General features: G+C 38.9%; 1 protein-coding gene across 1 annotated transcript in view; it reads right to left on the bottom strand.

Annotated features, from left to right (window-relative positions):
• The window catches only part of kcnh1b (potassium voltage-gated channel, subfamily H (eag-related), member 1b), a 47,213-nt gene that overhangs the window by 8,170 nt on the left and 22,241 nt on the right, over window positions 1-16,802 (bottom strand). Inside the window, exons 8-10 of the mRNA XM_017477299.3 lie at window positions 13,452-13,651; window positions 12,808-13,060; window positions 7,430-7,626 (exon numbers count right to left, since the gene is read on the bottom strand). Of these exons, the coding sequence (XP_017332788.1) occupies window positions 7,430-7,626; window positions 12,808-13,060; window positions 13,452-13,651 (650 nt within the window). The remainder of the gene's footprint in view (window positions 1-7,429; window positions 7,627-12,807; window positions 13,061-13,451; window positions 13,652-16,802) is intronic.

The following is a 16,802-nucleotide window of genomic DNA, read 5'->3' on the forward strand; positions in this document are numbered from 1 at the left end:
CTGACTAGCCAGGAGGAGGCACAGGGGCACCCAGAACTTCACTCTGTATAAAGAAGTCTTAATTTAGCTGTCTCCTACCCTAGTTATAAAGTGAGGCTAAGCACACTGTATTTTTTTTAAAACACACATACAAAAGTAATACAAATCTTGTGTTCAGAGACGATTTATTAAAAGTTACAATCTTATTATCAGTTTGTGTAATATGGGAGTTTCTAGATTTGTTGACTAGCAGTTCAGCATTGAGAACATTGTGAATGTGACAAATAGAAAGTTACAGTATTTAGTATTTATCTTTCAGGATAACATAAGGGGATACAAGTTTGGTTTCAGCAAGGACTTGATGATCATTAGTTTCAATGGAAATCATATGATTATAACTGAAAATGGGACATTTGCGTCAGACTCCGTCTCTCCGTCCCATCTGTTCACCCTCCTTATGATAGTGTGTTCAGTTTATGAATGCAGAGGCAGGGCTCTTGTGCTAATGAGGTTTGTGTATTCATTATCTCCTGCCCAGGGAACGACTCAAGCAGGCTTTGCTTAGCCCAGAGGTGGCACTCAGGTGCACCACCAACAGATCTGCTTATACATGGTCAGGGTGTGCAAACACAAATGAACTATTCGATTTTCTAGGCCATGGAATCAGCATCCTTAAACTGTTATAAACGGTCTACTTCATTTCATCCTAAGGGCGTGCAAATTTTTGCACTCCATTGTACATCTGGACTCTGAGGATAACACTGAATTTAAATGGGGCACGGCAGCTTTTCTTTGCTAAGTTGCCATTAGCCTGTGATATTAGGTTCTTTACTGGGACTCTCATATTTCACCAGCATCAGGGCTAAAGATGATCAAGCGGAGAGTCAGTTCAGACAATCGGCTGGCATTTTTAAGCTGCTGAAATGGCAGCAAGAGGTTACAGCTCAGTGTGTGTTATTACATTCAGCACTAAATTCTTCCTAACACTATAAGTACATACTGTACTCCAGACCGTATAGCTTATTATGCGCTCTCTTTCAGGTCCATTTTTTATGCCTGACCACTGTATTTTATCTAACAGAATTTCTTTGAATCGACATATCCTTGGATTAGTAGTCAGCTCATATTTATTAGGCTACATGTTAATCTGTTGAGAATAGTCAGTGGTTTGTTTGTTTTTCTGGGGGTTTTTTTCTTCAGTGACTAGACATCTTGGAGCCAGGGATCAGAGCAGGTCATTTCATGGGTAATAGTCCATCATAATAATAGAAAGCAAAATTGCTTTTCAGGTTTTGAAGCGAGCACTGTCCTTCACACTTCCCTGAAAGATTTGATTCCTTGGCTATAGTACATAAAGGATCATTAAAGGAACTGTTAAAATGACATGAAGTGAAACCTGCCTGTTGATTTTCCTGTGACAAAAGATTTCAGCTTCAGCACTGATGAAGAAAAGCAAGTAACTAAGCACAAAAAGACAAGAATGATGCAAATAAAACAGAAGGACTTTCACTTAAATGTTGTAATCATAAAACACATCTAGATTTTTGATGAATATTCATTAGCTAAGATGGAATACATTGTACAAATACCATTAAATCAGCAACACTATTCAACAGATCCAGTATTTGATAATTGTTATAATTAGAAGGACATACCATGACATCAAACACATTTGTATTCCCCTCACGTTCCAGGTGAAAAACCTTCTCTGAACCTGAATCAGTAACAATTTTTATGAAGTCCATAATCATAAATCACTACCTCTATTTGTACTTTTTTTGTACTTTGGTAACGATTCCTTGAAATTATTTTTTATAAACTCTAATATTGCCTCATAACGCTTTAATGTGGTATAAATAATTCCTTGCTAAGTTACATTCATTTTGTAACACGTGTCACTATTCATTATAAAGACATGATGTACTGCCGAAACTTTTTAAATAAATATAACCTGTGTATTTATTCATAATTCTAACATTTATTAATTAAGAGTCAGTGGGATCAACAACTATCATAAGACCTATAATCAGAAACTATTGACTTTTTACAGAGCTATAAAAGAGCATGAGAATATAGAATAATAATAAAAATATAAGTGTTAAGGGAGACTGTTATTAAGAATGAAAAGCATAACTAAGAACTGGAAGAAATAAAGACAGCCAAAGTGAGAAGAAGAAAATAACTTTTTTTTTTAAATCCTTTAAAAATCCTTAGAGGCATGTGGACTGTCCACATATCACATTCATAAATAAAATATTGGTTGTTTTACTATACTATACAATTAGAAGTGACATCAGAAACGGACAAATTAATTGTCTGTCGGTCAAACGAACTATTGTTAATTGTCTACCCTCTGCAATTTTTCTGTTCTGCAGTTTTTAAGTCATATCTTTAGGCTCTTAACAGTTTTGCATCTTGCTGATGTTTGCGAGGAGAGCAGGTGTTGTGGACACAGTAGGACAGAGCCATATATTATTTGTACAGGCCCGTCAGGGTCACACACTTCACACTGTGCTGTCTGAACACATTAGAGCACTCACACACGCTAACACACTCTGCAGTCTTCACCACAGATCAATAATAAAGAAGCAAGCGGGTTGATGGAGTGAGGATGGATGTGAAAAAGGACAGGAGTGTCCTAAAGAGAGGGGAGAAAGCAAGACGGAGAACAAGAACGAAAAAGAAAACAGCAGTCGGATTCAAGAGCAAGATTTGTCACTGGAAAGCAATGACAAGGAGAGAGAGGGAGCGGGAGAGAGAGATCATGGGTATCAGGAAAGTAGAGGATAATGAGAAATGAGAAAGACTGATCACTATACACCTCATAAACCCACTGCTCAGACTCAAACATATCAGTGTGTAAAGTAAAATACAAAAGTTGATTGTTTTCCTATAAAAAAAGAACACCTCCCAAACTGTTTTATTCCTCTTATACCACAGCAATCTGCCAACAATGACATTTTAAAAATTTTTATTAAATAGCAACACATCATACATACATACATTTTTGTCCATTTATGATTGCAATTAATGGTTTGGAACGTATGCGGAAATAAGTCCCTTGTACAAGTTGCCTTGTAGCCAGAGCAACTGTCAAAGCTGCTGTGATAGAAAATGAATCAACAGCTTCTGACCAATCAGTTTTGAGGATTCAACAGCACTATGATGTAAAATCTTTTTTCTTTCAGCTGTAACCATAGTTCACAGCAGCAGAGGAACCCGCTATTAGACACAGTATTGTCACGCTGTGCTATGCAGACCTGTGTTTCTTTGCTTGGTTTCTGAAGGTCGTCTATGGTTCTTCTTTCCCGATATCACGAGCGCCAGGGAAGATTCCTCAATTGACCACCAGAGGTCTCACTCGCCCGAGTTCTAACATGGGACCACATTACCCAAGAGCCCAATGGAGTACATTACCCAAGAGCCCGCATGCGTGGACCGGGCCCCAGTTAACATCAAGGGTTTGGACAGCTTCATTTTGATTACTCAACATCAATATAAGTCTTACTTCAGGTTACCACCCCCAGTCTAATGGCCAAACGGAATGCCTAAATCAAGAACTCACCAAATTCCTCCACATATACTGTCAACAGAATCAATCAGAATGGAGCCGCTTTCTTCCCTGGGCAGAGTATACACAAAATTCAATCCTCAAACCCTCCACTGTCTGAAGTACCCGCAGTGGATGACTGGTTTCGATGCAGTGAAGCAGTTTGGAGCCAAGCTCATGTCCACCTACAGATCCAATATCTGGTAGACTGGGAGGGGTATGGCCCGGAGAAGAGGTCCTTGTTCAATGCAGGTGATATCCTCGACCCCATTCTCATCGCCAAATTCCACAGGACTCACCTGGAAAGCCCAGCTCCTCAACCTCGGGGTAGACCCCGTCGTCGGATGCGTCCTTGTGTCAGGAGCCGCTTGCAGGGGGGCTCTGTCATGAACAGCAGGAAAGATTTCTCAATTGACCACCGGAGGTCTCACTCGCCCGAGTTCTAACACGGAACCACATTACCCAAGAGCCTACTGGACTACATTACCCAAGAGCCTACTGGACTACATTACCCAAGAGCCCGCCTGTGTGGACTGATTACAGCACACCTATATGCTCATCCCATAGACTATCTATACCCTGTGTGTTTGCTCATTCTTCACGAAATCTCATTTGCCAAGGTGGCGGTTCTGAGCATTGTTATTTCTCCTGCCGTTCTATCTAGGTTTAACTCTGTCCAGGTTTATGTTTGGTATTTCTCCATGCAACATTCCTTTAGCTCATGTGTTCTTTTGGACTCTTTTTAGCGCTGTTTATCACCTGCCTCTGAGTCCGCTGTTTATACTGATAGCTCTGCATACAGCTGTCTGTACGTTGAATTGGCCGTGTTGTTATTTCGTATATGGATCCCACTCAACTTGAGTCCTCGTTACAGAAACAGAGAAGCTGAGGTTTTAATATGGAAATAAGTGCACACGGTGGGGAAATCAGGGTCCACCATTGGTACACCTGCTTTAACACACAGCAACTGCTTCCTCTTTGGACATTTTTTAATGCACGCAAGTGTGTCTCTTAATATAACATTTACAATATTGTATGTCATCCTTTGTGTGATATGCAGTGAATCATGCAGATATGGGCTAGCGGCTTCAGATAATGTTCACATCAACCATCAAAATGGAGGCATTTGACCGTGGCATGATTGTTCGTGCCAGATGGGCTAGTTTGAGTATTTCTATAACTGCTGATCTTCTGGGATTTTCATGCACAATAGTCACAAGAGTTTACTCAGAATGGTGAAATAAAGAAAAAATGGCCAGACTGGTTCAAGCTGACAGAAAGTTTACAGTAAATCAGATAACCACTCAAGAATCTCAGAATGTATAACATGTCGAACCTTGAGGCGGACGGGCTACAACAACAGAAGACCACTTCTGGTTTCACTTCTGTGACGGGTGAAGACTGGAAAAACGTGGCCTGGTCTGATGAATCTCGATTTCTGCTGAGGCATGCAGATGGTTGGGTCATGGTTTGGCCCAACAGCATGAATCCCTGGACCCAACCTGCTTTGTGTAAAAAGTCCAGGCTGGTGGAGGTGGTGTAATGCTGTGGGGAATGTTTTCTTGACACTTTTGGCCTGTTAATACCAAACATCGCTTGAATGCACAGTCTATTTGAGTATTGCTGCTGACTATGTGCATCCCTTCATGGCCACAATTTAATCATCTTTTAATGGCTTCTTCCAGCATGATAATGCACCATGTCACAAAACAACAGTCGCATCAAACTGATTTCATGAACATGACAATGAGTTCAGTGTTCTTCAGTGACCTTCCCAGTCATCAGATCTGAATCCATTAAAACACCTTTGGGATGTAGTAAAGTGGGAGATTCACAGCATGAAAGTGCACCTGAAAAATCTGCAGGAATTGAGTGATGCAATCATATCAACTTGTGGACTCCATGCCATGAAGACTTTGAGGCTGTTTTGACAGCAAAAGGAGGCCTTACCCAGTATTAGTATAATGTTCCTAATGAAGTGCTTGGTGAGTGTACATTTGTATGTTTGTAGTAAACTTGGAAAACGTCTAGTTTTTAAAAATTTAGGGTGTTTTTGGTTTTTTTTTGAGTGGTTGTTATTTCACTAATTAGGAAACAATGCACTGACTCCAGGGCTTAATTTGTACTCTGATGTTCAAAAGTGACAGACAGGACGAGGAGGGTGGGGGAAATGGTGACGGACTGTATCATAATTATGAACGCTGAAAAGAGGTGCAAATTGAATCAATTGTTGCCTTAAAAGGTCAATTTAATTGTGTATTATTAAATTAATATGACCATTTGACCTCTACATTAGCTAAAAAACTAAAAGTGAACTCTGAACTGAGTCCATATAGCAGATACTCAAAATGCTGTTGGTGAGCAATCATTTCTCTCTTCATATCTCTTTACAGGTAACACTTAAGACTTTGGTGTAAGTATACCTAACTTAATATGATTATCTTCTTAAAAAGTGCAGAGGATAATGTCATTGCATCTCTGCTAAGAGGCTTATGGAGGATTTTCTTATCTAAACCAATAAGACTATTACTTTGATGGCAACACAACAAATGCCTACTAATAGGGAAAGTGTGATTACCTTTCCTTAAAATTTACAATATACAAATTTAAAAATAAAAAATCCAGGCACCGTTTAGGCTATACGGATAAGAACAGTGATTATTCATCTTACTACAGGTGAAACGGCCTGTCGAGATTTGACTGATGACCGGCTGTTAAAGCAATTAAGATCTGGATGAAAATACCTTTGAGATACGAACATGCTGTTTCAGGTGAGTCATTTCATGTTCTTTTATGTCATTTTTTAAAGAATTTTCAATAATAGAACTATAGAAATGTAAATTCTCTGATACTTTCAGTAAAACTTTGCCGTTTTAATTCTTCCACATAACTTAGTTTCAGAATTGTTGGCACCCTTCAAGAGAATACGCAGAAATACGAAGATTGTATAAAATAAACATCACCTACAACAACTATATTTTCTGGAACCAAATATTTTCCATATTTTTTTAATTTTTTTTAAAGAACTATGTGGCAAAATGATTGGCACTTAGTCATGTTTCACATTTAGTCAATCTTTCTACGTTACTTTTAAACATGTTCTGTATCTTTGGTATATATATGTGTGTGTGTGTGTGTGTGTGTGTGTGTGTGTGTGTGTGTGTGTGTGTGTGTGTATACATATAAAGGTCACACACAATGATTCTGTGGTTTAGTCTGAACAAAAAACATGTAATTATATTTGTTTAGACTTTCATGTTCTTCCAAAAATGAGTTCAACACAAAAAAGAGGCTGTCAGCAAAAGCCCAGTATTCCAGGAAGATATGAATTACAGCAGCTTTATAGTCATCATTGCAGGCTGTTTAAAAGTTCTTCACACAACTTTCACCCACATAAAGTATGGATGTTAAAACTTTGAGACAGAAGGTGCTTACACAAAGAGAAAGAAGACATGAAAAGAGAAAGAACTACATGAGTTGTAGCCAATCAGACACATGCCTTTGCTGGCCGCAGCTGATCTAGCAGTGAAAGAAAAGCCAATAATCTGAGCCGGTTCCTATTGACCAGAGAATATTTACAGTATGTCAATATTATAAAGGAACAGCAGGATTTTTGCTGCGATTGATTCAATACTCTGCAAGATGTACTCATGCAACAGATTAGCTAATTAAATTCTAAATCCATTTCTGGAGTGAATGATGGCCCGATTACATGATTTATACAATGATAGAACGCTGCACCATGGTAAGTGTACCACCCACTAGGGGACTGTTTCATGGGATCCAAATGAAGGATTGAAGGATGAAAAAAATAACACACGTGGCTCTGATAATAATAATACTGCTAATAAAGCAAGGCCTAGTTTCACAAATACAATTTTCGATATAATTCTCACTCACCCTCTTCCTCAGATTGTAGGTGAGCACCAGGTTGCGTGAGAAGTGATTCGAGAAGGCTGTGTAGAACTCCAGGACTTTCTGTAAGGCATCACGTTTGATGATATGAAGATCACAGTAGGTTAGCGCACGGACATTGGCACAGGCCTGCGCTAAGTTCACTTCCTTCCAGAACACATCTCCAAACACATCACCTTTTCCTGAGAGAATTAAGAGAGAGACAGAGAAAGAAAGACAGTGAAATTAAATCCCTGCATTACCTTCATGCATATGTACGAATGTTTCAAGGATCACGACAAGCGTGAATGTGTACTAAATGTCATCTTAGCACTTGTTCAATTAATGCTTTCCCACTGGGGCTGAAAGAAATAGAGCTTATGTTCATAAATGAGCTTAAATGTTAATGTGCTTAACTGTGATGCAAAGTCAAACACAAAGCATAGCCTTAACACACTGATTACATTTGATGCTACAACAGTACAAACATCCAGAACTGGAACATAGCCAACAGTAAAGAAATCAACTTTACACCATGTACTGAGTCACTCTGCATGGATATAAATGACTGCATGTTATTATTAAATGCATAAAATCCAGTGCAAATGTGTGTACCCCCATAGATATTGGATGAAATAAGTGAGGAATACACATTTCACATTTCAGACTGTGCTGTAGTATGAAAATAATCCACCGCAAAATGAGCCAAAGTGGGTTATTCCTTTTATAACATAGTGATCTACCAGCCATTACAATTAATGAACAACACATCATACTTTTCAACCATTTATATTTCCATAACATTTAATATCATGGAATGTCTGCAAAACATGTTAGTTCATTCCAGTTATTACTTATGTTTAAACAGCTACAAATAAACTTCATTCCATCACCAGCCTCTCTTTCTTCTCTCTCTTGAAGTTAACTTTTTTTAAAAAAGCTTGCCAGGTTAGCTAGAAACCGCAATGTGAAAACCCCTCTGTCATTATGACTCTTCTGTGTACAAAAAACATACTGACTGTTACAAATTGCTGACAATGGAAATCCCGTCCATAAATGTTAAATAAACTTCTTACAGACTTGACCACATTTATATATGTATTTTTCTTTGTTAAATAACATGTTTGAAATCTTTTTATTATTAGCCTTTAATATTATTGTGTATATGATTATGTAGACGTGTATGTAGATTATAACATTCGCTGTTTGACAATGTTTGTTACATTTTTTGTCCTCTTAATGCTGTCCTGAGGGGATGCAAACTTGGCAGAAAACACTGCGCTGAATAACTATGAAAGAAAATCAACATTTAAATGTTAAATATTGTGTTTAATTTGTGTTCTATTGGACCTACTGTAGAGAGCACTACTTACAGTAGAATTTTCGGTATGTCTGCATAAATACGACCTAAAACATCATCAGATTTTCACACAAGTAGACAACAGATTTTCACACAAGTAGACAACAATTTATTGAGGAAAATGATCCACTATTACATATATGTAAGTGGCAAAAGTATGTGAACCTCTAGTATTAGCAGTTTAATTTGAAGGTGAAATTTGAGTCAGCTATTTTCAATCAATAAGATAATAATCAGGTGTGAGTGAGCACCCTGTTTTATTTAAAGAACAGGGATCTATCTAAGTCTGATCTTCACAACACATGTTTGTGGAAGTGTATCATGGCACGAACAAAGGAGATTTCTGAGGACCTCAGAGAAAGAGTTGTTGATGCTCATCAGGCTGGAAAATGTTACAAAACCATCTCTAAAGAGTTTGGACTCCACCAATCCACAGTCAGACAGATTGTGTACACATGGAGGAAATTCAAGACCACTGTTACCCTCCACAGGAGCGGTCGACCAACAAAGATCACTTCAAGAGCAAGACGTGTAATAGTCCGCGAGGTCACAAAGAAGCTAGGGTAACTTCTAAACAACTAAAGGCCTTGCTCACATTGGCTAATATTAATGTTCATGAGTCCACCATCAGGAGAACACTGAACAACAATAGTGTGCATGGCAGGTGTGCAAGGAGAAAGCCACTGCTCTCCAGAAAGACCATTGCTGCACTTCTGCAGTTTGCTAAAGATCACATGGACAAGGCAGAAGGCTGTTGGAAAAATGTTTTGTGGATGGATGAGACCAATTTTTTTTTTCGTTCAAATGAAAAGCGTTATGTTTGGAGAAAGGAAAACACTGCACTCCAGCATAAGAACCTTATCCCATCTGTAAAACATGGTGGTAGTATCAAGGTTTGGGCCTGTTTTGTGCATCTTGGCCAAGACGACTTGCCATTGTTGATGGAACAATGACTCCTGAAGTATACCAGCGAATTCTAAAGGAAAATATCTGTCCATGAACTGAATCACAAGAGAAGGTGGGTCATGCCGCAAGACAACGCCCCAAAGCACACAAGTCATTCTATCAAAGATTGGTTAAAGAATTATAAAGTTAAGGTTTTGGAATGGCCATGTCAAAGTCCTGATCTTAATCCAACAGAAATCTGGTGGAAGGACCTGAAGCAAGAAGTTCATGTGAGGAAACCTACCAACATTACAGAGCAGAAGCTGTTCTTTATTGAAGAATGAACTAAAATTCCTCCAAGCCGATGTGCAGGACTGATCAGAAACGTTTAGCTGCAGTTATTACTGCACAATGGAGTCATACCAGATACTGAAAGAAAAGGTTCACATACTTTTGCCACTCACAGATATGTAATATTGGATCATTTCCCTCAATAAATAAATGTCCAGTATAATATTTTTATTTCATTTGTTTAATTGAGTTCTTGTTTTAGGCCTTTTATGACTGATGATGTTTTAAAATCTGATGTTTTAGGTTATATTTATGCAGAAATATAGAAAATTCTAAAGGGTTCACAAACTTTCAAGCACCACTGTAGGTTTGGGAGCACTGTTATGTTCCACCCTATGTAATGAGAATGTAATGAGAAAGCCATTAAGGCAGCTTTCATTTAAACATTGTTCCTGTATGAGGAACAGCTGAAGTGTAGCATTAAAAAAAATGAACAAAACATGATGCTAGACTAAAATGCAATTTTAATAGGACTTGACAGCTGTCACATATACACTTTTCCCTAAAGGATCCTTTAACCGCTCTTATTGGTGTATAGTCAATACAGACCAAGTCAGCTCTCTTTCATGAACAATCCATCCTCTTACTTTGGTGAGCTCATTTCGCTGCAAACAGTCCACATAGTAATTATGTACGTCACTACAAGCACAATATTAAGATTCAGAGCCTATGCATATGAAAATGTGACTGTGCCTCCTGTGTGCATGCAGCTGGCAGCAGGACTGCTGTAATTGAATGAATTAAAAGACCATGAAGCACATGTGACAATGAGAATCTGAAGATGCCCCCAATAACAAACGACATCCAGTTGATACATCCATTGTGATAAAGGCTATTTGTTTCAAATTAGGGGGAAACACATTCATTACTGAAAGTGCTTAAATGCAGCCAAGCTCATGCAACGTGAAAAATTAACATTTGTACCATTTGCCAGTTACCGGCATAAAACATTCATCATCTTTACCCACAAATCTCAATCTATATCTCAAACAACAATGACAAAAAATAAATAGCTCATGTTATAGCATTTTGTGAAACCCAAGACGCATGATATGCTCGTGTGAAACCCAAGAAGAAAAAAGTATTACTGTTCTAGCAGTGGCACAAGGCTGTCTTAAGTTTATTTGACTTTTCTGAGTATAGTTTTGACACATACAGAACCTGACTTTCATGAATCAGGCCAACCTCGACTCCTTCATTATGATCATTAAACTGTACACCAGAGGTAGGTTCACTGTAACCGAGTTCAGTCTCTGTGCTGCACCAAGGGGAAATGTTTTTCCTAAAGGGACTCCACTGAGAAGTTTAACCTTATATATTCAGTTAATTAAAAGGCAAATGAATCTAGTAATTCAACTATGTAAGAGTGATTGCTGCCCGGAACCCCTGAGGGTACTCACTCAAGTGTGAAGAAATCTGCGGCATAGCATTATCTTCACTGGAGCTTAAAGAATTCATTATGGATTTAAGAACCCATATTTCAGGATCAGAGCTAAAGGAACCACAGCTAAACACTGTATAAGAGATCTGATGTATAATGTAAATCTGTATGTGACCGTATAGGGCAGGGGGTTGCACGACTACAAATGTTTACTCGTTGACCACTAAGTCAAAAAAGCAGTTGACTTTTCCATTGTTGGAGCAAAATCTGTTTCAGGGCATTGATATTTTTAGGTGGTTTTATTTGTGCAGTGAAGAATGTTTCAAACTGCATCTAGGCTATAAATTCAATTTCCTGTTTCTGCGGGGTTTGGGGCTACAATGAATTGGTGCAATAAATGTGCAAAATAATAAATCTGTTTATTCTATTATACAATTTAAGGACATACCAAGGCTGAGCTGAAATAGTTGACTCTAAAACTGAGTGTGCTCAGCATGGCATTGAAGCTCCATACAGCTTAATTATGGATGGAGGAGCTGAGGTTTAGAGCAGTGTCTAGAAGATTTTTTCCCACCACGTTCAACTCCAGTCTCAGTAGCATCTGCAAATGAGCCTCTTTGAGCTGGCATGCACTGTTGATCTGATTCTAATCTCGCTCTAGTGGGATTGGACAGTAACTTGCAAGGCACCCAAAAATGGTGTCCAATTAAGTTTACATGTGGTTGGCCAAAAAGACAATGCTTAGAGCATAGGTCAAAGCTGCACAATCTCTGACAGATGCTGTCCAAAGCTATATTTTTTCTTGTATGACACTGTCCTCAGCTGCACTTTTTTCATTTTGCAGATGAACTCAATCATGTAAATAATGACCTGAATGGTATTGTATATTACTAATGCTATATATATATATATATATATATATATATATATATATATATATATATATATATATATATAGTGTATACAGGTTTTTTATCTATGGTAACCACTTCCACGACAAGTAGGCTTATGCCATTAAGCATGACTTGGTTTGTTTTCTTTCAGGAATTTCACTTCAAATCTGTTTTTGCTCTCTTGATTTCACGTTCACAGCCAAGTGACAGTATAGATGAAAAACAAACATTCAGGATGATATTATCCATAAATCAGTTTACACAACTGAAAGGGAAATCCCCAGAATGGGACATGAGTTTCCTTTTGATTCCACTGAGGTCATTTGTAGCTAGTTCCATTTCAGGTCCACTTTAACAGAACTAAATATAGTTCATTTAAAAAGTACTATATGTGAAGACAACCTTAAATACCTGCCTTTTGGTCATACGAATTTGCACTCATTGTTTTCCAGAGGGATAATGAGTAGACTTTCTTTAGGAATAATGTTGTATGTAGCACTTCGGATGAACCTACCCAATATGGCAACCACCTCATCATCTTGAATGACCTCCAGGGATCCCGACACCACAAAGCAGAGACTGTCCACGCTTTCGCCTGCGTGGTAGATTAGGTCCCCTGGAGCACAGTGAATGGTCTGAAACTCCATGGCAAGAGCCCTCAAACACCCATCGCTAGCCAAGCGGAACGCAGGATGCTCTTTGAACACCTTCCTGTTGAGATGGACACAAATATCCGCTCGCATATCCTTCGGGCATATCTGCAACACCTGAAGGAAAACAGAGTAAAAGGACCAATCCTTCACCTCCAAAGTGTCGCTGATTGATGTTTCTTTTTGATTCCTTTCTTTTGCAATCAGACAACTAAGAATAATGGATAAGACTTAAGTCAGACTCGGCTTGTAATCCTTTTGATAGAATGGAAGCCATCCTAAAAGGACATCTGAACACATGCCAGACTTCTTGCACACTGTGATTTTCAGAAAGTTTAACATAACATTTTAAGTGTGATCTTGAACATATAAAGCACATTTGTCACTTTGCTACGGATGTTATTGCAACAAGATAACAAATGAGCCCACGTGATAGTTAGAGTGAGTGATGAAAACAAGCTCCTTGCACACAAATTATAGTCTCTTGACAGTACTTGGCGCCATGTACCTTGTCAGTGTCGATTCCCCTGGACATGGACCAAGTGGAGACAATGTAGTCCATTACTCTCTCACTAAGCCCCTTAGGGACCTGGTAGAGCTTCAGGAAATCTCTCACACTGTTCAGCATCTCATGGTAGCGATTAGTGTTAGCGTACATCTGCTGGAAGATAGTGGTCACGTTCCCAAAGATGGTGGCGTACAGTAGGGCTGGAAAGACACAACAATGATAATAAATCGCAAGGATTATAAATAAGAATTTCATTATTAATTACAGTGCTTTACATAATGTGGAAAAGTTCACTTGTGGTGAATACTTATGCAGTGTTTCAACCTAGAATTAAAATGGACCTAATAACATTTCACAGTTGAGATTTTTTTTTATATTTTTTATATTAAAAAAAAAAAACACAACGCAGACATTTGTTGATTGCAAAAATATTCAGCCCTAACAATCCTTGGTAGAAACACTTTGCAATTACAGGTTTAAGTCTGTGTTCTGTAAGTCTTTCAGCTTTGCACATCTGAATCCTGATAATTTTGCCCATTCTTCTTCGCAAAATCAAGTTGAGGTCTGGGCTTTGACTGCTCCATTCTAACGCATTCAGGTTCTTGGATTTAAACTAGGGATGTCACGAGAACTGACACTTCGGTACCAAGTCGGTACCAACATTCTTAAAACATGACTTGTTTTTCTGCAGCAGCATTAGCACCGTTTGTAACGAGAGTACCAAAAGTACCGAGGTTGCGATTCTTCCGGACCTGAAGGGGGCAGCAAATACGCGCAAGTGTGTTAGTCGGTCCACAAGTGGTGAAAAAGAAGAGGAATGCCTACAAGCACATGGGAAAAACTACAGAAGTTTAGCTTAGCTTAACAAGTTTAGCTCTGTACCGACTCGTTGAGAGGAAAAGAGAGGAAAGCTAGTATTGGTTTCCGGTGTGCAACCGATGCTATCGTTCATTTCAAACAAATCGAGGAAACACCTGGAATTTGGCGAAGCACCTGAAAGATGGTCCTATATTATATTCGTTTGAGGCAGCTGCATTGTAGCCGTGAAACCAGCTAACGTTGTGCTCCATATAATGTTTGCGATAGCCAGTTATTTGTTAATGATGCTAACACTTTGCAGTGTTATAAACTACCTCCTAATGGTCCACTATGCATCGCCATTCAGCCCGTGTCCTGTCAACTAAATGTAGACTAATGTCGCTAATAATTATTCAAATGTTCATGCTTTTAATAAATCTTTTTGGCCTGCCACCATATCAGTGAATTTAAACTAATGCTTGCATTCGGAGTATAAGGTGTGTGTGTATATATGTGTGTGCGCGCGTTTAGGAGTGCACCTTCGGAGACTCATTGTCAGACAGTGTTTGATAACTAAAATACCCTCCCCCCTCTTCCTCTCTCTCTCTCTCTCCCTCGGCCAGTATCAGCCAGAGGAGGATGTCCTCCAGGAGAGTTTTTTTATTTTACTTTTTTAATATCAACTTTGGTATCGAGTATTGTGTACTTTTGGTGGTATCGGTACCGACTACTAGATTTTTGGTATCATGACATCCCTGATTTAAACTACACTATGATTTCACAGACTACTACATTCACACTAAACGGGACAAAGATTAACATTAGGGTTAAGGGTGGGATTAGCGTTTTTACCTTTTCTTAAGACTTGTTTCGCACTCATTTGTTCATTCTCACATATTACCACTGAGTTCCATCTCTCTATGCGTCCCAGTTGTGTTAAAAGGCAAATTCATTGTAAATTCCATTACAAATCTATTACCAGTCAATAAAATTGAGCTACAAACAAATACTGCATGTTCAGCAGTGGCCCTGCAGATTGATTCCCTCTCTAACAATTAGTCCCCACAGGTCAGCACTTTTTCATAGGTATGTCACCCTCTGTCCTCTGAGAGATGCCCCTCTCCCAAGTCAAGCTGATACAAATCAATTCTGGCTCTGGCAATACCAGTGACAGATGAGCCTGCTGGATCCCATTTCAAGTTAAGTGAAGCGTGAAGACTACTCTGCACTCTGCTTTAATGCAGTGGACACTTGGTATGGTGCCAAATTGTTTAGCGGCTCCCGGCATGGCGTATTCCTTGCTGCTCCAGAGAACAGCACACAACCTTGCCAAAGGAGATTCACAGCAAAGGTGTGTTTGCATGTTAGTCACAGTGTGGGATTAATGGCAACTTCATGCAGACATTAAGTACACAGCAGATAGACAGCCTGAGAACAGGTTCTGTCAGGGCCTAAAACTGGAGGCGTTCATCACGGCCAAACAGCAGCATTGACCGTCCAGTGAACGAGCACCTGACTGCATCGGTGATGACAGTTGTACTGCCGTCTTTATCCCAGCGTGATGCAAAAGCACCGGCTATAATGGAAGAGGTAAATTCAAACAGTCAGAGGCAATACTACCATTCCATGATATTATATTTACTGCCATCTCACTGATCTCTGAATGTTAATAACATGGCAAGTCACATCCTTTTAACAAAAAAATCAATGTAAGATAATACATCTAAATAAGTCTTTTAATATGTTAAATGTCCATGGCCTAGGACTATCTCTACATCATTAACTTCACTGAAAATGCCAGGCTCTATGAACATGCATGTATATGAATATAGAAATATGTAAACGTTCCCATGTTCTCCTTCCATTCATAGGAGCTATTCAGCTAGTAAACTAGTGGGATTTTAGTATGAGTCTTGATTGGCATCGCTTGCTCTAATATGTTATCATTTCTATAGTAACAGCTCATTCACAGAGCGTTGTATGGCAGACGCTCCACATAAGCTAATGCTAATAATAATGAGATTTAAAATATGTTTTTATTTAACAGAAAATCGTATAAATGTTGAGTAGATTAAGTTTTCTGTAAGGAGATGTTTATGTAATATTTATAGAACCAGAGTTGTACCACACCACCCCACTGTGAATTAGTTTCCTATAACAGCATGGCACATTATGCATTTTTCCTTCCACACATCATGTCAAAATATACCAATCAGCCATAATATTAAAACCACCTGCCTAATATTGTGTAGGTTCCCCTTATGCCACCAAAACAGCTCTGACCCATCGAGGCATGGACTCCACAAGACCTCTGAAGGTGTGCTGTGGTATCTGGCACCAAGACCTTAGCAGCAGATCCTTTACGGCCTGTAAGGTTGGGCTCTGTGGATCGGATTTGTTTGCCCAGCACATCCCAGAGATGCTCGATCAGATTGAGATCTGGGGAATTTGGAGGCCAAGTACGTAGCCCGTTATGCAGCAAGCTGTGTGTGTGCACTGTGTGTTCTGACACCTTTCTATCACAACCAGCATTAACTTTATCAGCAATTTGTG

This window comes from Ictalurus punctatus, chromosome 10 (genome assembly GCF_001660625.3).
Source record: "Ictalurus punctatus breed USDA103 chromosome 10, Coco_2.0, whole genome shotgun sequence".
Classification (NCBI taxonomy): domain Eukaryota; kingdom Metazoa; phylum Chordata; class Actinopteri; order Siluriformes; family Ictaluridae; genus Ictalurus; species Ictalurus punctatus.